The 22,721-nt window shown below is 39.6% G+C and overlaps 1 protein-coding gene across 2 annotated transcripts in view; it reads right to left on the bottom strand.

Annotated features, from left to right (window-relative positions):
• The window catches only part of PNPT1 (polyribonucleotide nucleotidyltransferase 1), a 58,214-nt gene that overhangs the window by 30,812 nt on the left and 4,681 nt on the right, over positions 1 to 22,721 (bottom strand). The window contains exons 2-13 of one of the 2 annotated variants that reach the window (XM_033239099.1): positions 21,399 to 21,459; positions 20,092 to 20,166; positions 18,629 to 18,734; positions 17,446 to 17,495; positions 14,533 to 14,596; positions 14,389 to 14,436; positions 13,405 to 13,518; positions 6,051 to 6,237; positions 5,159 to 5,210; positions 4,477 to 4,534; positions 1,078 to 1,174; positions 226 to 328 (exon numbers count right to left, since the gene is read on the bottom strand). In XM_033239099.1, coding sequence (XP_033094990.1) covers positions 226 to 328; positions 1,078 to 1,174; positions 4,477 to 4,534; positions 5,159 to 5,210; positions 6,051 to 6,237; positions 13,405 to 13,518; positions 14,389 to 14,436; positions 14,533 to 14,596; positions 17,446 to 17,495; positions 18,629 to 18,734; positions 20,092 to 20,166; positions 21,399 to 21,459 — 1,015 coding nt within the window. The remainder of the gene's footprint in view (positions 1 to 225; positions 329 to 1,077; positions 1,175 to 4,476; positions 4,535 to 5,158; positions 5,211 to 6,050; positions 6,238 to 13,404; positions 13,519 to 14,388; positions 14,437 to 14,532; positions 14,597 to 17,445; positions 17,496 to 18,628; positions 18,735 to 20,091; positions 20,167 to 21,398; positions 21,460 to 22,721) is intronic. The other variant, XM_033239100.1, reaches the window with a different exon arrangement.

Consider the following 22,721-nt stretch of genomic DNA (forward strand, 5'->3'; position numbering starts at 1 on the left):
GTTCGAGGTTTCAATGAGCTATGACTGTGCCACTGCACTGGAGCCTGAGTGACAAAGCAAGAATCTGTCTCAAACTAAACAAACAAACAAGAACTGCCAGATATTAATTTAAATAAATAATATATACCACATGACAAAACCTACAGCATCTACTAATGTACTTCTATTAGATCTAATGAAACATTCTTAATTCAGCAAATAATTAGAGCTTTTTACATAAATTACCTGTGTTTGTCCTCTTTGAAATAATGCTGATCCATGAAGGGGTTTAAACGTATCTACCTCACAACTTATATTCCTAAGTGAAGTCAAATCCCGACCATCACACCTATAGTGATACAGGAAATAAGTACATGAAGTCATACTGGAAATCAGATAAATCACACGTGTTTATTTCTGCCAGGAAGTTCTCAGTCTCAGTTGCATATCATAATCCCCTGTGGAACTTTAAAAAATAATAGATACTTGAGCACTATCCTGAATAGCACTGAATCAGAATGTCTGAAGTTGAACCTATATTACTGTGCTGTCAAAAAGCTCTACAGGTAGGCCAGGTGCGGTGGCTCATGCCTGTAAACCCAGCACTTTGGGAGGCCAAGGCAGGCAGATCACGAGGTCAGGAGATCAAGACCATCCTGGCTAACATGGTGAAACCCCGTCTCTACTAAAAATACAAAAAAGTAGCTGGGCGTGGTGGTGGTACCTGTAGTCCCAGCTACTTGGGAGGCTGAGGGGGGAGAATGGCGTGAACCCGGGAGGCAGAGCTTGCAGTGGGCCGAGATTGCGCCACTGCACTCAGCCTGGGCGACAGAGCGAGACTCTGTCTCAAAAAAACAAAAAAAAAAAATTGCTCTACAGGGAATCCTGAAGTGCACTGCTTTACACACAAGGCCCAAGACAGATGGTCACATATCTATGTATCTTCTTTCTTCAATAGGTGTCCATTTATATAGCAAATATTATAATTCTTTACTGTTCACTTGAAAAAAACAAACTTTCTTTGATCAAGTTTCTATTTTCAAGGCAACTTGCAGAGACAGTGCATACTTAAATTTCAACAAAAAAGGGTATGTTTACCTTTTGTATTCATTCAAAATAATACTTCTAAAAACTTCCTTTGCAACAACATTGAAGGATTCTATTATTTCATATGGATCGGCTTCCGGAAATTTTTCTATAGAAAAAAGACAAACCAAGACAAAGTTTTTTACTTTTTAGGAGATAGGATTTCTCTAAAGGTCATAGCATAAAATCAACTAACTACAGGAATCAACCAAGGGAGATGACTCTGAACATTTAGTCCTCAGGCAAACAAAGTAGATAAATGTTCTCAAGCAACTGTGACATATCAAGTACCACGTACCACAATGGTGTTGTTATTGAGAATTTAATTTTCTTTCTTTTTTTTTTTTTGGAGACAAAGTCTCGCTCTGTTACCCAGGTTGGAGTGCAATGGCGCAATCTTGGTTCACTGCAACCTCTGTCTCCTGGGTTCAAGCAATTCTCCTGCCTTAGCCTCCTGAGTAGCTAGAACTACAGGCGTGCACCACCACATCCGGCTAATTTTTTGTATTTTAGTGGAGACGGGGTATTTTTTTTTTTTTTTTTTTTTTTTTTGAGACGGAGTCTCGCTCTGTCGCCCAGGCTGGAGTGCAGTGGCCGGATCTCAGCTCACTGCAAGCTCCGCCTCCCGGGTTTACGCCATTCTCTCGCCTCAGCCTCCCGAGTAGCTGGGACTACAGGCGCCCGCCATCTCGCCCGGCTAATTTTTTGTATATTTTAGTAGAGACGGGGTTTCACCGTGTTAGCCAGGATGGTCTCGATCTCCTGACCTCGTGATCCGCCCGTCTCGGCCTCCCAAAGTGCTGGGATTACAGGCTTGAGCCACCGCGCCCGGCCGAGACGGGGTATTACCATGTTGCCCAGGCTGCTCTTGTAACTCCTGAAGTCAGGCAATCTGCCTGCCTCGGCCTCCCAAAGTGCTAGGATTACAGGCGTGAGCCACTGCACCCGGCCCATCAGTTCCCTTCTCTATTATGTTACCAGAAGAATCCAGCCAACCTTTATGGAAAGGTCTGACAGTCTTTTTTTGTTTTTTTTGAAACGGAGTTTCGCTCTTGTTGCTCATGCTAAAGTGCAATGGCATGATCTCAGCTCACCACACCCTTCGCCTCCTGGGTTCAAGCAATTCTTCTGCCTCAGCCTCCCTAGTAGCTGGGATTACAGGCATGTGCCAACACACCCAGTTAATTTTTGTATTTTTAGTAGAGACTGGGTTTCTCCATGTTGGTCAGGCTGGCCTTCAGGCTGTGCTCGAACTCCTGACCCCAGATGATCCGCCTACCTTGGCCTCCCAAAGTGCTGGGATTACAGGCGTGAGCCACCACACCTGGCCTAACTGACAGTTTTAAGAGTAGTCACCCTCACTCTTTTGCCTTTAATCTAAATCTGCAAATTGGGGAACAATTTAAAAAATATATTATAAATCCCTACAGACTGTTTTCTATCTAATATTTGTCAAATGCTTTCATGAGCCAGGCACATTATTGGTTTTTTAATACTTTTAACTTTCATAATAATTTATGAAATAAATTTTATTATTCCCATTCTACAGAAGAAAAAACTGAAGCTTAAAGGGGTGGAGTGCTGTGTAAGAGATAACCAGTGAGTTAAAAATAAATAAATAAATAAATAAAAAATAAAGAGGTGGAGTAAACTGTCTGAGACCACACAGATAGTAACTGATACAGCTGTGACCTGAATACAGATCTGTCAGCCTCAAAAGCTTATGGTTTTATTTTATTTTATTTTTAGCTTAGGGTTTAGATGTTAAGCTACTCTACCCTATCAATAATTTATGCCAAGTTTTAAGTACTGTTCTCTCATGTGTATGGTTTATTAAATATAACTTCAAAGTAACCAAAACATAAGAAGTGATCAAAGAAAGATATCGTATCTTCCTCAGATAATTTTTAATATTAGACTTTAATATCTTTTCTGCTTTAATTGAGTTATACTTGGAAAGGAGAACAATCAGTACCAAAACATTTAAAATATCCTATCAACCCAGAGGGTCGTGAAGCTATTCTACTATGTATAATACAAACAAAAAGTCATTTTTCTTTTAAAATAAGACAATATTTGCTATAAAATTTCTTTCTTAACAACTAGGATGAAATGTAGTGAGAAAGGACTAAACTTATTCAATGACAATTACAATTAATGGCCTTAATATCAATGCCAACAGCATTTTTTTTTTTGAGATGGAGTCTTGCTCTATTGCCCAGGCTGGAGTGCAGTGGCGATCTCAGCTCACTACAACTTCTGCCTAACAGGTTCAAGCGATTCTCGTGCCTCAGCCTCCCGAGTAGCTGGGATTACAGGCGCCTGCCACCACACCTGCCTAATTTTTGTATTTTTGGTAGAGATGTGGTTTCACCATATTGGCCAGGCTGGTCTTGAACTCCTGACCTTAAGTGATCCACCTGCTTTGGCCTCCCAAAGTGCTGGGATTACAGGCATGAGCCACCACACCTGGCCAGATTTTTATCTTAAAATAAATATTCATGTGAAAGTATATTTGTCTATTAGAAAAATTATCAAAAACTATGTCATACTTCATTTATATTCAATTTGTGTTAGGTTTATATTATGCAGTAAGATCCTTTGCTTAATAATTTCTGGAGAGCTAAATTACCTAAGTTCTGTATCTTATGATTCCACTAGGTATTAAGAATAAGAATAGCATCAGTTAACATTTATTGAACACTTACTGTGTGCCAGGCACAGATACAAATGATTCACTCATTTAATCCCCATAAACCAGGTATTATTAACACTGCAATTTCACAGATCAAGAACTCAATAATTTTAAAGAATATATTTGTGTTTTCAAATGACAAAATACCAGGTTACATTTCTTGTATGATAAGAATTTGATTCAGAAAAAAAGATCAGGAACATTCACATTCAACATTTACTAGGTACCTACTCTGCATCAAATGTAGTGCTAGCCACATTCATAGAAGTTAATTTAGCAGTAACCCTGTGACCTATCATTATTGCAAGTTTACTGAAAATAAAGCTGCGAAGCAATGAGAGTAACATTTATTTGAGATCTTCAACCAAAGTTTTAAAAAAAGTCTATTATTTCTTTCAACACTTTTAAAATTAAAAAATACATAGTAATAGCGACTCTGTGCAAAGGAGACTTTCTCTTTCCCTGAAACAGCTCGGGGAGGCTTTGGAGAAGAGGTGGCATTTGAACCTTGAGTTAGAAGAAGACCACCTGCTATGAGAGAGCATTCCAGGTCTAGGGAACAGCAGCTGTAAAGTTCAAAGTCCTTTGAACTCTTCTTTTCCTATAGATGTGATGCCTTTCCTCTTTGATCTTTAATCCCAAGAAGCAAGAGTCAGGCCACGCCTTATTAAAGCTGCCCTCAGCAAAAAAACAAAATAAAATAAAATGAAATTTACCTTTTAGTTGTTCCTCTGTATCTAATCTTATTTTGTTAACAGCTTCATCTCTGGAAACCTAAAAGAAAGTTGAGGTTCAGTTATTACATATACATGACATTTAACATTTCTATTTTCTAATTATTATACAATGAACACATTGTGAATTACTCAGATTTATCTAACTGTAATATTCTTTAAAACACTGGAATTGGTTATTGATTTATGACAAATATTACCTGTTAATTCATTCAAATACATTTGTGCACTCCCCTAAAACTTACACTAAAAAGAAAAGAACTTTGGGTGGCCAAAGTGGGCAGATCACTTGAGGCCAGGAGTTCGAGACCAGCCTGGCCAACATGGTGAAACCTCGTCTCTACTAAAAATACAGAAGATAGCTGGGTGTGGTGGCGTGCACCTGCAATCCCGGCTACTTGGGAGGCTGAGGCAGAAGAATTGCTGGAAGGCGAAAGTTGCGGTGAGCTGAGATCACACCACTGCACTCCAGCCTGGGAGACAGAGAGAGACTCTGTCTCAAAAACAAAACAAAACAAAAGAATGGAGAAACAATTAGGCTTTTGTTAGCTTTTTGTTTAGAGATTTTTAATAAAAATAGGACTAACATTCATAAAAGTACATGAGTTATGACAAAAATGTATTCCTAGCGCAATTATAGAAGACACAACTCTGGTATACCTACTTTTTCATGTTCGTAATCTGTAAAAACTGCATAGAGTCTCTCCATAGCGAGTCTATTTAAGCACAAAATAAATGTTAGCATAATAATATTTGGAAACATGAGGCAGTTTCTATTATAAACAAAACTGAAATATTTAATACTCAGCTAAAACTTTAAAAATACTTCAGAAAGAATTAAAAATTTATATTGCTATTTATCATTGCTAATCTGTTTACTATTTACGGCATAGAACCCAAATTTCTTTCTCTCACCCTCTTAGGGGAAACTATATGTGGTATCCTCTTCTCTTTTTTTTAATTGTTCAATTAATTTCACCTTTCACATACTCTTTTTAACCTCTTCCTTTCTTCATTCTACCCATTTTGGCTCAATTATCACAGGAAACTCTTTTGCTAGGAAGAGTTAATTTAATTTCTGACTGATGGCTGTGCAACTGACATTAAGGGAAAGTTTTAACCTTTTCAATTTTTTCAAATAAAATAATTTTCCAGTGACTCATTCACATTTACGGAGTGTCTGCCTAACGTTCTAAGCACTGGGCATGTAACAGTGATTACATCTGATTTCTTTTTGAGAATTCCAACAGCTTCCTTAGATACTCAAGTATCTTATTTATTTTCTTTTTCCCAGACATGGAGAGATGTGGTGATTACCTGAATCTTGACCAATAAACACCCTCTTTCATTTGAGATTCAAAGTTACGCCTTACAAGTGTGATGTGGGCTTATCCTTTTTAAGGGAGTAAACAGATATTTATGAGACTGACTCTTAAAACAGAAAAGGGCTATTTACGAAGTAATGGATGGGCAGTGCTTCCATGGGAAGTTTCTCTACCACGAAGAAATTAAATCTGATGACAATTTCATATTTTCATTTGCATAGATGTTCTTACTTATGAGTATGTTTCACAATCTCTGGCGAAGGGGTAAATAACTTCTGAGGCGTCCTTTTGGTAACACCAATTTCTTTTACCAACTGCTGAATGCCCTGAATTATTTGCTGGGTATATTTCACTCCCACTTTGATAGCATGGCAAAAGTCCTGCTGTAAAATGTTCTCTGCAGAGGCTTCCAACATGACTATTTAAAGGAAAAAGAAAAAAAAAATGACTGCCATCGAAGTTCTTAGTAATATAACATTTTCAAATACCATGACATGACATAAATATTACAGATCAATTTTACTTCTTAGTGATAGATCCACCTTGATTTCTTTCCTCAGAATCAACATACTTCCAAAATGTAAGCAGCAGTAAATGAATAAAGATACCTTGATATCTATATTTAGGTTTATGTTCTCCTTAAGTTTAAGGAGGGATTTCCCATAAAAAATGAAACAGAAGAAAAAAAATAAATTATGTATATATTTAAAAAATGTTTTATTGAGCTATAAGTCACATAAGATAAAAATTAAATCTTTAAAAGTATACAAATGATTTTGTTTTTAATACTTTTTTTTTTTTTTTTTTTGAAACGGAGTCTTGCTCTGTCGCCCAGGATGGAGTCCAGTGGCGTGATCTCGGCTCACTGCCAGATCTGCCTCCCGGGTTCACGCCATTCTCCTGCCTCAGCCTCCCAAGCAGCTGGGACTACAGGTGCCCACCACCACGCCCAGCTAATTTTTTGTATTTTTAGTTAGAGACGGGGTTTCACCATGTTAGCCAGGATGGTCTCGATCTCCTGACCTTGTGATCCACCCGCCTCGGCCTCCCAAAGTGCTCGGATTATAGGCGTGAGCCACCGCGCCTGGCAATACATATTTTAAATAAAATGTAAAAATATGCAACACAATAGGAATCTAATAAATATTTCCTGTTTAACAATTGTCACATTGTCTAATTCTTGCACAGATGGGGAAATCTTTGCAGTGATCCTGTTTCAAGTAAGCCAACTAAAGGACTGTAATGACCATCATAAACAGTTAGCTTTTATAACAATTAAACTCCTGTGTAATGCAGGTAGAATTTAGGCTTCTAAAATCTACTATTCAGTTTCAGTTTTGCATTCCAGGAGGCTGACTAGCCTCCCGCCTACTTGTGTGTCAGTTCTGGTGTCTCTCAACTTGTACAAAGTCAAAGATTATGCAAATGCATAGTTATCAACATATTTTATATACTTAACCACATCCTGTTGTCATTAAGATTTATTATCTAACTCATCACTTCTAAGGTTTCTAGGTTCAATTTATAACAGAATGAATGCCTCCACCCTCTCAATGTGCTTTATATGCTGGAATTCCATCAGCCAACGGAAGTAGACTCATGAAAGGAGCTAATATTTGTGTTATCAGAATTATGGAAGAATAGGAGAAAGAGGTCAGGGCTAAAAAAGTACTAGAAAAAATAATTGCTGAAAACTCCCCAAATTTGACAGGCACAAACCTACAGATTCAAAGTAAACTCTCAACTGGGTAATCCCCAAAAAAGCCAAGCCAAGAAACATCATAATCAGACTTCTGAAAAAAAAGACGAAAACTTGAAACCAGCCAGAGAAACATGACACCTTACCTCTAGGGGAAAAGCAATTCAAATAATAGCAGATTTACCACCAGAAACCATGCAGGCCAAAAGGAAGTGGCACGGTATTTTTTAGGTGCTGAAAGAAAAGAACTGTCAACCCAGAATCCTACACCCAGTGAAAATACTAAGGAAGGAAGGGGAAATCAAGACTCTCAAATAAAGGAGAAATAAGAAAATTTGTTGCCAAACAGAAATGAAAAAAGAAGAAATCGTGGACTGTTAGAAAGGAAAGAAAATCAGTATGCAAACTAAGAATAAATATAGAGGTTGGGCACGGTGGCTCACACCTGTAATCCCAGCACTTTGGGAGGCTAAGGTGGGCAGATCACCTGAGGTCAGGAGTTCGAGACCAGCATGGCCAACATAGCGAAACTTTGTCTGTACTAAAAATGCAAAAAAATTAGCCAGGCATGGTGGTGGGTGCCTGCAATCCCAGCTACTCAGGAAGCTGAGGCATAAGAATCGTTTGAACACAGGAGGTACAGGTTGCAGTGAGCCGAGATCACACCACTGCACTCTAGCCTGGGCGACAGAACAAGGCTCCATCTCAAAATAAATAAATAAATAAATAAATAAATAAATAAGAAAAAGAGTAAATACAGAGCAATAAGTTTTTCTTTCCCTCTTGAGTTTTCTAAATTATGTTGACATTTGAAGTAAAAGCAAAAATTTTTAACGCTGCCTGACATGGTTCTAACTGTAGAAGAAAATGTAAACAATTGCATTCCAAATGGGAGAGGGTAAAGGGAAATAAGGTTTCCATATTTTGCATCAGGCCTGAAGAAATTTCCTATAACATGATACTAAGATGGCTATATTCTTTTTCTCATCTGTATTTCCAGGATATCCTCTCACTTTGACAGAATTAAACAGGAGATTTTTAAAAATTTGTTTAATGGGTATAAATTATATCTCAATAAATTGCTTTTAAAAATAAAATATGTGGCCAGGTATGATGGCTCATGCCTATTGTCCCAGTACTTTGGGAGGCCAAGGTGGGAGGATTATTTGAGGCCAGGAGTCTGGGACCAGGCTTAGCAACACAGCAAAGTCCTGTCCTAAAAAAATAACAACTAGAAGATAAAAAACTCAGCTGTGGTGGTGTGCCTGTAATCCTAGCTATTTTTCTAGAGGCTGAGGCAGGATGATCGCTTGAGCCCAGCAGTTTGAAGGTACAGTGACCCATGATTATGCCACTATACTCATACTCCAGTCTGGACAACAGAGTTGAGAACAGTTGAGAATCAGATTTAAAAAAAATATATATATATATATATATGTGGCTGGACATGGGGCTCATGCTTGTAATTCCAGTGCTATGGGAGGCCAAGACAGGAGCATTGCTTGAGGCCAGGAGATTAGCCTGGGCAATATAGTGAGATGCTATATTCAATAAAAATAATAATAAAAATTTTTAAAAAAGAATATGACAAAGAAAAATGGGGCCGGGCGTAGCGGCTCACGCCTGTAATCCCAGCACTTTGGGAGGCCGAGATGGGCGGATCACAAGGTCAGGAGATCGAGACCATCCTGGCTAACATGGTGAAATCCCGTCTCTACTAAAAAATACAAAAAACTAGCCAGGTGAGGTGGCGGGCGCCTGTAGTCCCAGCTACCAGGGAGGCTGAGGCAGGAGAATGGTGTAAACCCAGGAGGCAGAGCTTGCAGTGAGCCGAGATTGCGCCACTGCACTCCAGCCTGGGCGACAGAGCGAGATTCCATCTCAAAAAAAAAAAAAAAAAAGAAAAGAAAAGAAAAATGGATACCTCCCCCCAAAATATATTTTGTTTTCACTCATTAAACTTTAATGCAATTCCTTTTAAAAAATATTTTATAAGAAAATTCCTTTAGCCAGGTGTGGTGACATGTGCCTGGATTCCCAGCTACTCAGGAGGCTGAGGACAGAGGATCGTTTGAACCCCAGAGTTTGAGGCTGTAGTAATATATATAATCACACCATTGCATTACAGCTTGGAGACAGAGTGAGACTCTGTCGAATGAAAGAAAGAAAGAAAGAAAAGAAAAGAAAGCGGGGAAGGGAGGAAGGGAGGAAGGGAGGAAGGGAGGAAGGGAGGAAGGAAGGAAGGAAAGAAGGAAAGAAGGAAAGAAGGAAAGGAAAGAAAGAAAGAAAGAAAGAACACTCCTTACAGTTGAGTCTATAGAGCTGTGCTGTCCAATATAGTAACTACTAGCCACATATGTCTATTTGCATTTAAATGATTTAAAATTAGACAAAATTAAAATTTTGGTTCCTCAGTTACTCTAGCCACATCTGAAGTGCTAAGTAGCCACATGATCAGATATAAAACATTCCCTTCACTGCAGAGAGTTCTACTGGACAACACTGCCATGGATGCTAAAAATTTAAACATAAAAGCTTGTCAAAATGATTGCTATAGGCCCGGCATGGTGGCTCACGCCTGTATTTCCAGTACTTTGGGAGGCCGAGGCAGGCAGATCACCTGAGGTCAGGAGTTTGAGACCAGCCTGGCCAACAGGTGAAACCCCATCTCTAATAAAAATAAAAAATTAGCCAGATGTGGTGGCACGTGCCTGTAGTCCCAGCTACTTGGGAGGCCGAGGCAAGAGAATCACTTGAACCTGGAGGTGGAGGTTGCAGTGAGCCGAGATCGCACCACTGCACTCTAGCCTGGGCGACAGAGTAAGACTCCATCTCAACTAAAAACAAAACGAAAACAAAGATTGCTATAAACTGTCAACCATTTTAGCAGTTGAAGATGAAGTTTTGAGATTAGCTGAAGTTATAAATTCTAGACACAAAATCTCTTCCAAAAACATGTTATTGGTATACTTTTTCCTGACTTATATCTTCTCACACACAGAAATATTAGTGATATTAAATATACCAGTTGAAAACAAGCATCTAAATGGCACTGTTCAGAATGTTGGTGTTGAAGTAATCCAGCAGTTGACAGCATGGAGTAATTATTCTTGCCCTATAAGATTATACTCTAAAGATCTGGATGACTGCCCAGGAGTGGTGGCTCAAGCCTGTAATCCCAGCACTTTGGGAGGCCAAGGTGGGTGGATCACCTGAGGTCAGGAGTTCAAGACCAGCCTGGCAAACATGGTGAAACCCTGTCTCTACTAAAAATACAAAAATTAGCCAGGTGTGGTGGCGCACGCCTGTAATCCCAGCTACTCAGGAGGCTGGGTCAAAAGAATCACTTGAACCTGGGAGGCGGAGGTTGCACTGAGCCGAGATTGTGCCACTGCACTCCAGCCTGGGCAACAGAGAGAGACTTGGTTTCCAAAAAAAAAAAAAAGATTTGGATGACTAAATATTTTAATAATGAAATAGTAGCAATTACTTTTTTGTATTTTTGTATCACAAAAGTTCCATGATGGTGGTATTTCACTTGGACCCGATGTTAACTTTAACAGGTAAACAAGGGGTTAAAATGCATATTTGATGCATCTTTATGAATGCAGAGATCTGGTTAAATAGCTGCATGGAAATAGTGATACAAAAGTCATAAATTGGAGGCTGGTAATTCCTAAAAACCATCTCCTTACAGGTTGGTTCTGAATTACTCTCAGTCTCCCTCTACCCAAGACTACTCTCTGAAATTTATGCAGTCTCTAGAGTCTCATTCTTCCCTCCTGAGAGCAACAGGTGAGAAGAGCCAGCTGGAAGTCTGCCTATGGGGTTTCTATGGCATGCCATATGTGCAGCAAAGATTCCTTGGTTCTGCTGGGTGCGGTGGCTCATGCCTGTAATCCCAGCACTTTTGGAGGCCGAAGCAGGCGGATCGCTTAAGGCCAGAAATTTGAGACCAACCTAGCCAACATGGCAAAATCCCGTCTCTACTAAAAATACAAAAATTAGCTGGGCGTGGCGGTACATGCCTATAATCCCAGCTACTTGGCAGACTAGGCAGGAGAATCAATTGAACCTGGGAGGCAGAGGTTGCAGTGAGCTGAGACTGCACTGCTGCACTCCTCTACCCTGGGAGACAGAGCCAGACTCAGTCTCAAAAAAAAAAAAAATTGTGAATTAGTCCATTCCTCTAATGTCTACTTACAATTAGAAGAGTTCAAACTCTAAGGCAGATAGCGGCTACATGAACAATTAGCAACAGGTTTATTTCTGTGTCTTAATGATAATAGCAAGTATTAACTATATGCTTATTAGGTACCAGTAACATGCTGGGCACTTTGCAAACCTTGACTCCTATCTTCATAACTACCCTGTAAAGTAACCAGACTAGTTTACTAATAGAGAATAAACGAACACTGTAACTTTCAGCAAAAAATTCAGGTGCAGATGAACGGGAAACCAATACTTTGCTCAAGGCTCCGAGATGCTCAAACATGAAGTAGACATCATCTATTATTCATGGCTTCCTCATTCTTTGGAATATCCTCTCTATATTTTGACAGTTACCCACAGTACGAATCCCACCTTCCGGAGGCAGAATACAAAAATCATTTCCTTGCCTTGCTTGCATTCGAGGGTATAGTCATGTGCCACAGTTCTGCTCAATGAGATGTAAATAGAAACTGCTGTGTGGGGATTTCTGGGAAAGGTGCTTAAACCGCAGGTTGACTCACTCAGCTGCCACACACCTTTTTGCTATTCCCTTCTTTTTTCTTCCTCCTGCCTACAAGTCAGATACGTTGGCCAGAGCTTTTCATGCCAGTTCCTAAGCATGAAGATGAGGCCACATCTTGAGGATAGCAGAGGAGAAAGCTAAAAGGAATCTAGATTTCTTAAGATGTCATGGAACCACTGTCACTGTCCTAGATTTATCACCTCTGAATTTCTTTTACCTGAGAGAAATATAAGGTTTCCATCTTGTTTAAGTCTTATTTTGTTTGACAACACAACCCCCAACTAATACATGGGGATTTTTCTAACGTATAGAACCTAGTTTTAACTTTATCACTGGCTAACATACCAGAAGCAGAAGCTGGAAATGAGATGTTTCACATATTACTTGTACAAAAAAGCAGTAATAGTTGAATAGTTTGTTTCATCAAAATGTTCCCACATCAGAAGACCCTATGTCAAAATGTCCCACACATCAAACATCACATAGTAGAATAAACCAACAATAAAAGCCCTTAAATAATTTGTCCAAGATCACACAATTATAGTGGCAGAGACAGGTTTCAAATCCAGGTCATTCTGACTGCTAAAGTCCATTTTCCTTCCACAGAACAAGGACCTGATTTTCATTCATGCAAGTATGGCATTTCTGTTACAAGGAGTATGTGAAAATGGCCCATGGTCAATGCATTTCTTCTATTTTATTACTCGTTTTCCACCTAGTAGAAATGGGTCACTTCTCAAGAGGATACCAAGCAGACTTAGAAAGAAATAGCTAAATTATAATATTTAAACTAATAAAATGGTTACTACCAGACTTAGAACTTCTATTTTTAAACTAAGTTATTTAGACTAATAACTTATTAAACATAATTACTGAAATTATTCTTAGACTAAATATTAGTCTAAAAATAATTACTGAAATGATCTTGGTAAATATTTTTGTATATTTTAAATAAAATTGAATAAAATCCTGTAATTTTAGGTATCATTTGATATGAAGCAAGAGCACTACAAAAATAGGACAGAGATAAAACATAACCAAAATTTTTATGGCTACCGACAAAACATACACACAAAGAGTTTAAATTTAGTGTAAGAAGCCAGAACTTGTAAGTAAAATCCAGAAAAAAATGAGGTATTTAAACAACTTACCAATCTGACTTTTAGGTGCTCCAGCAACCACTAAATTTAAAGTACTGGAAGACATTTCTTTTCTTGTTGGGTTAACAACATATTCTCCATCAATCATTCCTATTCGTACTGCCCCTAAAATGTATTAGAACATTGGCAACTGTTTAATGGAAATTCCCAGTTTTCAAGACATTATTCCAGTGATGGCTTCAACCCTATCTTTGATTGTGACCACAGAATAAAATCCATGTTTCTAACACGGTATTTAAGACCCACAGAACATCCCACCCCACCCTACCTTCTGGCCTCATTGGACCACTCTGAATTAGTCAAATATACCACTTCTTCCACATCTCTGGGATTATGCTCATGTTTGTCCCCTGGTCTAGAGAGTATTCTCTCTAAGGCAAACGCTTAACACCAGACCCTACTAAGGTTCAGCTTACACAATGACTACTCTGAGGAGCCCTCCTTGACAATCTGACCACACAAAAACAAACCTGCTCTTCTCTATCACATTCTTAGCACTTTAACTATGTTTTTATAATATCACTGATCATAAATAATTATCCGTCTTCTTTATGCTGAAAGCAAGAACTGCATCTTTCATCATTGTATTGCTAGGGCCTGCTCTGCCTAGGACACTTGATAATTATTTACTCAATGAGCCATTTTTATATTGCATGATTATGACTTGTAACAGCTATAAGTTACATTAATTTTATCCTGAAGGAGTATATACTCTGATAATTTCCCAGTTAAAAAAAAAAAAGAAAAAAAGAAGTCCTCTAATGGAAAGAGGCAATTATGAAGTCAAAATATCTAGGGACATAAAATCTATAACACCATAACATACTGCTATTAGAAACAGAACCCACGACAAGGATGAAAATGTCTGAAAGACCTGAAGGGAGACTTAGAATGTCATCTAGTTCAATTCATGGTCGCTACTACTTACTGAAAAAAAATATACATATGATTTCTTATTTTCAAATCCTAACTTACCAACAGGTCCATTCCAAGGAATATCTGATAATGACAGGGCCACGGAAGCTTAAAAATGGGAGAAAAATAAGGGCTGAAATTAAAATTTCATTGCTTTAAAAAAAATCAACACTGATAACTTTTCATCTCTACTTTTATACTTACCGCCATTAATTGCTAGGACATCAGGCTCATTAACACCATCTACTGCTAACAGATTACACAGAACCTGGTAAAAGAGAAAAAATTTGAAACACTTAAAATAATCTGTTTGAGGCCAGGCGCGGTGGCTCAAGCCTGTAATCCCAGCACTTTGGGAGGCCGAGACGGGCGGATCACGAGGTCAGGAGTTTGAGACCATCCTGGCTAACATGGTGAAACCCCGTCTCTACTGAAAAATACAAAAAGCTAGCCGGGCGAGGTGGCGGGCGCCTGTAGTCCCAGCTACTGGGGAGGCTGAGGCAGGAGAATGGCGTAAACCCGGGAGGCGGAGCTTGCAGCGAGCTGAGATCTGTCCACTGCACTCCAGCCCGGGCGACAGAGCAAGACTCCATCTCAAAATAATAATAATAATAATAATAATAATCTGTTTGATTTGGAAGGGTTATCATTTAGGTTAACATCCTGGCCTAAAATACAAGAGCACTCATATGGCTAAAAGCAGGGGCTTTGTAGCCAAACCTCTTAATTTTGGCTATCATTTAACTAAATGCTTGACATTGGATAAATTACTTAAATTAAACCCCAAAAGCTTTCTCATCTTTAAAAGGGAAAAATAGGCCAGGCGTGGTGGCTCACATCTGTAATCTCAGCACTTTGGGAGGCTGAGGAGGGCAGATCACCTGAGGTCAGGAGTTTGAGACTAGTCTGATCAACATGGTGAAACCCTGTCGCCACTAAAAAGACAAAAATTAGCTGGGTGTAGCGGCCAGTGCCTGTAGTCCCAGCTAAGGCAGTCCCAGTTCAGGAGGCTGAAGCAGAAGAATCTCTTGAACCCAGGAGGTAGAGGTTGCAGTGAGCTGAGATTGCGCCATTGCACTCCAGCCTGGATGCCAGAGTGAGACTCCGTTACTAAATAAATAAATAAATGGGAAAAATAATGGCATCTTCCCAAAGGGTTCCTATGAGGATTAGATAAATACTGTAGGTAAAGCACTTATCACAGTCCTCGCATGTTGCAAGTATTCAGTAAATGTTAGCTCTTTCTATCATATAAAAATATTTTCTAGGCCAGGCATGGTGGCTCATGCCTGTAATCCCAGCACTTTGGGAGGCCGAGGTGGGCGGATCACCTGAGGTTGGGAGTTCAAGACCAGACTGGCCAACATGGCAAAACCCCGTCTCTACTAAAAATACAAAAATTAGCCATGCGTGGTAGTGCATGCCTATAGTTCCAGCTACTAGGGAGGCTGAGGCGGGAGAATCACTTGAACCTGGAGGCAGAGGTTTCAGTGAGCTGAGACCGCACCACTGGACTCCAGCCTGGGCAATAAGAGCAAAAACTCTGTCTCAAAAAAAAAAAAAAAAAAAAAAAAAATCTGTTGAGCAGGGTGCGGTGGCTCACGCCTATAATACCAGCAGTTTGGGAGGCTGAGGCAGGGGATCACTTGAGGTCAGGAGTTCAAGACCAGTCTGGCCAACATGGCAAAACCCCATCTCTATTAAAAATACAAAAAAATTAGCTGGGTGTGGTGGCAGGCACCTGTAATCCCAGCTACTCAGGAGGCTGAGGCAGGGAGAATCGTTTGAACCTGGGAGGCGGAGATTGCAGTGAGCTGAGATTGCGCCATTGCACTCCAGCCTGGGTGACAGCGGGAGACTCCGTCTCCAAAAAAAAAAAAAAGTTCTGTTTATAAGCATAGATGAAACAAACTTCATACTGCAATAATGTGCCCATGTCATGCACTTAAGAAAAAAACTTCTCTGACTGGGTGTGGTGGCTCATAGCTGTAATACCAGCAGTTTGGGAGGCTGAGGCAGGAGGATTGCTTGAAAGCAGGAGTTCGAGACCAGCCTGGCTTACATAGTGAAACCCCCTTTCTACAAAAAACAAAAAAAAAATCTTAGCTGGGTATGGTGGTTTGTGCCTGTAGTCCCAGCTACTTAGAAGGCTAAGTGGGGAGGATCACTTGGGCTCAGGAGTTTGAGGCTGCAGTGAGTTATAATCATGCCAACTGTACTCCAGCCTGGGCAACAGAGGCCCTGACTCAAAAAAAAAAAAAAAAAAAACTTCCTGAGGTTAAGGCTGTGATATTCTTGCGAAGGCATATTTGCAAGGTGTATTTATTTATTTCAAATGAATAAAATGGTTACTTAAGTATATGTGTCATTACCCTGAAAGAAAATATTATTCAGAAAGTATTACCATATAATAAAGTAGAGGTTCAGAGGATCCAGCAATAAAATTAGGTAATAAAAATTAGCTACGTTGGTTGTCCTATTCCCAGCCTGATCTGGTCTTCACTCACTCTAGTCATGCTGATCTTCTTTTTAAACTCACTAATTTCTTTCCTGCCTCTGGACTTTCAATGCTTCCCTGACACACCTTGGCTGGCTAACTCCTACTCATAATTCAGGTGTCAACTCAAATAGACACTGAATGAATGTTAGCTTTGTAAAAGTACTATCTTTTGGCTGGGCACAGTGGCTCATGCCTGTAATCCTAGCACTTTGGGAAGCCGAGGGGGGCGGATCACGAGGTCAGGAGCTCGAGACCAGCCTGACTAACATGGTGAAAACTATTCTCTACTAAAAATACAAAAATTAGCCGGGTGTGGTGGTGCATGCCTGTAATCCCAGCTACTCAGGAGGCTGAGGCAGGAGAATCACTTGAACCTGGGAGGCAGAGGTTGCAGTGAGTTGAGATTGTACCATTGCACTCTAGCCTGGGTGACAGTGAGACTCAGTCTCAAAAAAAAAAAAAAAAGTACTATCTCTTTTCGAAAACTTACTGTAAAATATAACAGTATCATAAAAAATGTTATGTTCTTTCTAATGTTTAGTCTAGGAAGTATTACAGAGATTCATTAAGTAATTTTTGATTGATCTGGCAACTAAAAAACCTAAAGCAGAACCTACCTGTGTATCATAGAAGTAGCCAGCTGGAAAGAGCGGTCTAACTGAACGATCTGCCAAAAGGAAAAAAAAGACATTAAACCATACTGACAGAGTTGCTTTATAGTTCAAAACTTTTGAACTAATATAGATAGCCATTCAATATGTTTTCAAGAAAAATCCCCTTGGACCAATTTACTAAGAGGGACACAGATAAATGTCAGTGCTTCCATTATTACATACCATGCCCTAACAACAAAAAACAAACACAGAAGGAGCACATTAACAATAAAGATTGGGGAGCAATTTTTCATTCTGGTTCCACAGGCAACAGTTACATATATAAGCAGAGCAAAGACACTTAAGACCAATAGCAGACCAAAAGAAAATGCTTCCTTGCTACTTTGTGTCTGAAGACTGTATATAAATATACCTAAATGAGCAATTTCTGGCCGACCGCAGTGGCTCACGCCTGCAATCCCAGCACTTTGGGAGGCTGAGGCAGGCGGATCAAGAGATCAGGAGTTCAAGACCAGCCTGAGTAACATGTAGAAACCCCGTCTCTACTAAAAATACAAAAATCAGCCAGGCATGGTGGTGGGCACCTGTAATCCCAGCTACTCAGGAGGCTGAGGCAGCAGAATCACTTGAACCCAGGAGGCAGAGGTTGCAGTGAGCCAAGACTGTGCCATTGCACTCCAGCCTGGGTGACAGAGCAAGACTCTGTCTCAAAAAAAAAGCAATTTATGGGTAGAAGAGCTATAAATTACATATGATCCCACAATAGGTAGGGATATTAAAGATTTGAAAGATTATGGACATTATTTCAGTAGCTGATAAATATAATGTTTAGGAATTACTATTCGGAACATGAAAAAATGTACTAGGAATAGATTCAACAGAGTAGAGACATGGACCATAAAATTCATATGCTCAATAGAAATTTACTCATTTAGTCAACAAATATTTATTGAATGCCTATTCTGTGCTAAGCAGTATAACAGGTACTAGGGATTCAACGGTGAAGAAACAAAAGCTTTTTTCTCTCATAGTGCCCACATTTGAGTGAGGGAAGAGAAAGAATGAACAATCTTAGGTGGTGTTAATGCTATGAAGGAAAACTTAAGATATACTGTAGAACACAGATGCAAAAGATGCTAATATAGGCATATCAGAGAAGATGAATGCATCTATGTTAATATCTTACCTATTATTCGACTTGTAAGAATTTCTTTATCAGAAGTACCAATCTCTCTTCTCAGATAGTTTGTGGGAATTCTACCTGCTGCAGCAGCTTTTTGTCTGTAGTCAACCTGAAGCAGCAAAAAAAAAAAGGTTCATATAATTCTTTTTGTAGAAACAAACTATACTGTAAGAACTACTATATGAATGCTACTTCTCCTGAGGTTGCCAACAACACAGTCTAGACTCAGAGCAGAAAATGTTATTTACATAGCATTTTATATCTTTTGGGGAAAGGAAAGTTGATAGAAATGTTTCCGCAAAGTGATTTTAAAAAATATTCAGGTATAGTGGCTCACACCTGTAATCCCAGCATTTTGGGAGGCCAAGGCAGGAGGATCACTTGAGGCCAGGGGTATTAGAACTGCCTGGGTAACACAGAAAGACCTCATCTCTACTCCCCATAAAAAAAAAAAATTAGTTGGGCACAATGGCCTGCGCCCATAGTCCTAGCTACTCAGAAGGCTGAGGTAGGAGGATTGCTTGAGCCCAGCAGTTTCAGGTTGCAGTGAACTATGATCACACCACTGAACAACTCTAACCTGGGTGACAGAGCAAGACCCTGTCTCTTTAAAAAAAAAAAAAAAAAAGTCTTCTACTCAACAGTAAGAGTGGAAGACTCACTATTTCCCACAGATACTCATTCTGAGCAAGTCAAACATTGCTTTTTTGGGTATCAACTCTGTTAAATATAATTGTTCCCCCCTTTTCATAACAGAAGGGAGCTATAAAATTCTAATGAGCTCATTACTAAACATATACAGTTGTCTCTTGGTATCCCTGGGAGATTGGTTCTAGGACCTCTTGCAGATATCAAAATCCATTGATGCTCAAATCCTTGATGTAAAACACCATAGTATTTGTTTATAACCTATGTACATCCTCTCATATACTTTAAATCAATCTCTAGATTACATATAATCCTTAATACAAAGTAAATGCTACACAGTTTTTATACCGTATTGTAGGGAATGACAAGAAAAAAAAGTCTGTACGTGTTCAGTACAGATGCAATTTTTTCCCCAATATTTTTGATTCATGGTTGGTTGAATCCATGGATGCAGAACCCAAGGACATGGAGGGCTGACTGTACTTGCAGAGTCATACTGAAGGGAAACTATGAGGGAAATGAATTCATTGCTTATTCAGTGTCAAAGTAGTCACGCACTTCCAATCTTCTTGTCAACTTATGCACCTGGACGCTCCAAATTCTAAAGCATGCTTAATCCTAGTATTTGTTTATGAAGCAGTTTATACTCTTTTAATGAGCCAGCATCAAAAAACTAGGAAAAATTCTTTGTTGTGCAAGTTCATATTTTCCACTCACTAGACGTGTATTTTCCACTCACTAGACACTGGACAAAAATATTATACATTCTACACTTACTTACACCATATTACAGTTCAGATAAATCAGCAAAAACTTACCACCAAAGGCATAAACTGGGAAGGCGAAGGTTTTGTTTTACTGACCACTGTGACCATTACAGCAGTGTCACCTGACTTAAAAATAAAGAACAACAATGGTAAGGTCATTTGAAATCAGATATTAGCATCTAAGTAGCAACTGAATAAATCCTTACTCCAATTAAACTCAAGAAAAGATATGTAATTCTATGACATGATTATGAAATAAAAATAGTTATTTTCACAAGTAGTCCAATCTTGATCTCTGAGCTTTTCAAAAGCTATGGATAAGGCAAGATGAACAGGTAATTTAGTCATATCCAATGAATTGAATAGTATTCTCTACTTCTTATGTGGCTATACGTAAGGAAAAATTCCCCAATTATTACTATAGAAGAAAATACCAAAATCACTTTCTCTAGAAACGCACAACAGAATTTATTAATGCATAAAAGAGAAGCCGAAGTTTGGAAAGGATGTTAAAGGTCACTTAAAATGGCCAGGCGCGGTCGCTCACGCTTGTAATTCCAGCATTTTGGGAGGGCAAGGCAGGTGGATCATGAGTTCAAGAGATCGAGACCAGGCCAGGCGCGGTGGCCCATGCCTGTAATCCCAGCACTTTGGGAGGCCGAGGCAGGTGGATCACGAGGTCAGGAGATCAAGACCATCCTGGCTAGCACAGTGAAATCCCAACTCTACTAAAAACACAAAAAATTAGCCAGGCGTGGTGGCGGGCGCCTGTGGTCCCAGCTGCTCGGGAGGCTGAGGCAGGAGAATGGCGTGAACCCAGGAGGCGGAGGTTGCAGTGAGCTGAGATCACGCCACTGCACTCCAGCCTGGGCGACAGAGTGAGACTCTGTCTCAAAAAAAAAAAAAAAAAAAAGAGAGATCGAGACCATCCTGGCCAACATGGTGAAACCCCATCTCCACTAAAAATAAAAAAATTAGCTGGGTGTGGTGGTGCACGCCTGTAGTCCCAGTTACTCGGGAGGCTGAAGCAAAAGAATCGCTTTAACCCGGGAGGCAGAGGTTGCAGTGAGCCGAAATCACACCACTGCACTCCAGTCTGGTGATGGAGCAAGAGTCCATCTTAGAAAATAGAAAAAAAAAATAAAAAAAAATAAAAATAATAAAAAAAAATAGGTTACTGAATACATGCAGCCCTCTGGTTGTCTGGAATGATTCTTACAGTACAAACTATCTTAGTAGTATCTGAATTAATTTCCAGTATCCAAATCCTAAGTAGTTACACGATGTTGTAGTTACACATTTAGTATGAGTCTCCGTACCCATTTTTAAGATGAATTTTAAAAATCTAGACTTTTTACCTGCACTACAGCAGAGCCATCTGCAAATCTGGCCAGCTTTCCAGAGGATATTTCTAATTTCCTGTTTAAAAATAAAAATGCAATACAAGAAGACTTAGGTTATCTGTACAATTCCTGCTTAGTATAAAATAATAAAAGATTCTAAGGGAAGATTCTAACCCCCTCCCACCCACCCCACCAACAAAAAGGGGCAGAATCCATGATCGTTATCAAAAGTAAAAGGGGAATTTAAGAGAGACTTAAAGAAGAATACAGAAACCAAGGCACAGGATTGATCTGAACAGGAAAGCATTTTGGAGGTTCAGAAGTTAACTCCTTCCCTAAATGTTAATTCCCATGTACCATCTATTTTTTTTTTTGCGGGGGCGGTGGGGGCGGGGGGGGGGTCATTGTGCCTTGTATCTTCTTTTTCTTTTCTTTTCTTTTTTTTTTTTGACAGTCTTGCTCTGTTGCCTAGGCTGGAGTGCAATAGCACAATTACAGCTCACTGTAACCTTGAACACCTGGGCTCAAGCGATCCTCCAACTCAGCTTCCTGAGTAGTTGGGACTACAGGTGCACACCACTACACTTGGCTAATTTTAGTTTTTGTTATGGATGAGATCTCACTATATTGTCTAGGCTGGTCTTGAACTCCTGGCCTAAAGCAATTCTCCCGCCTTGGCCTCCCAAAGTGCTGGGATTACAGGTGTGAGTCACGGTGCCTGGCTCCATTTACCATCTTAGTACAGTCTCTTATCATCTCTCACCTTGTTGACTACAGTAACATTTTAACATACAAACAGGATTGTTTCCCTACTTAAAAATCCTTTAGCCAGGTGTGGTGTCTCCCAACGGTAATCCCAGGACTTTGAAAGGCTGACGCAGGCTGATCACCTGAGGTCAGCAGTTCAAGACCAGCCTGGCCAACATGCTGAAACCCCATCTCTACTAAAAATAACAAAATTAGCTGGGCATGGTGGTGCCTGTCTATCATCCCAGCTACTAGGGAGGTTGAAGCAAGGCAGTTGCTTAAACCCAGGAGGGGGAAGTTACAGTGAGCCGAGATTGTGCCAATGCACTCCAGCCTGGGCGAGAGTGAGACTCCGTACCAAAACAACAACAACAAAAAAAAAACTTGAGAATTTCTCCCAATGCTTTTAGGACAAAATATAAACTCCTAAATATTGCCTATAAGGACCTTCATATTCAACAGAAGGGGAAAGAATAATCTTCAATTCAATGAGGAAAGAGTAGTCTTGTGAGGCAATAGTGAACAACTGGATGCAAAAAAGAATGAATCTTCATAAATTAACTCAAAATGGATCCTGGACCCAAACGTTAA

Source organism: Trachypithecus francoisi, unplaced genomic scaffold (assembly GCF_009764315.1).
Source record: "Trachypithecus francoisi isolate TF-2019V2 unplaced genomic scaffold, Tfra_2.0 Lachesis_group17, whole genome shotgun sequence".
Classification (NCBI taxonomy): domain Eukaryota; kingdom Metazoa; phylum Chordata; class Mammalia; order Primates; family Cercopithecidae; genus Trachypithecus; species Trachypithecus francoisi.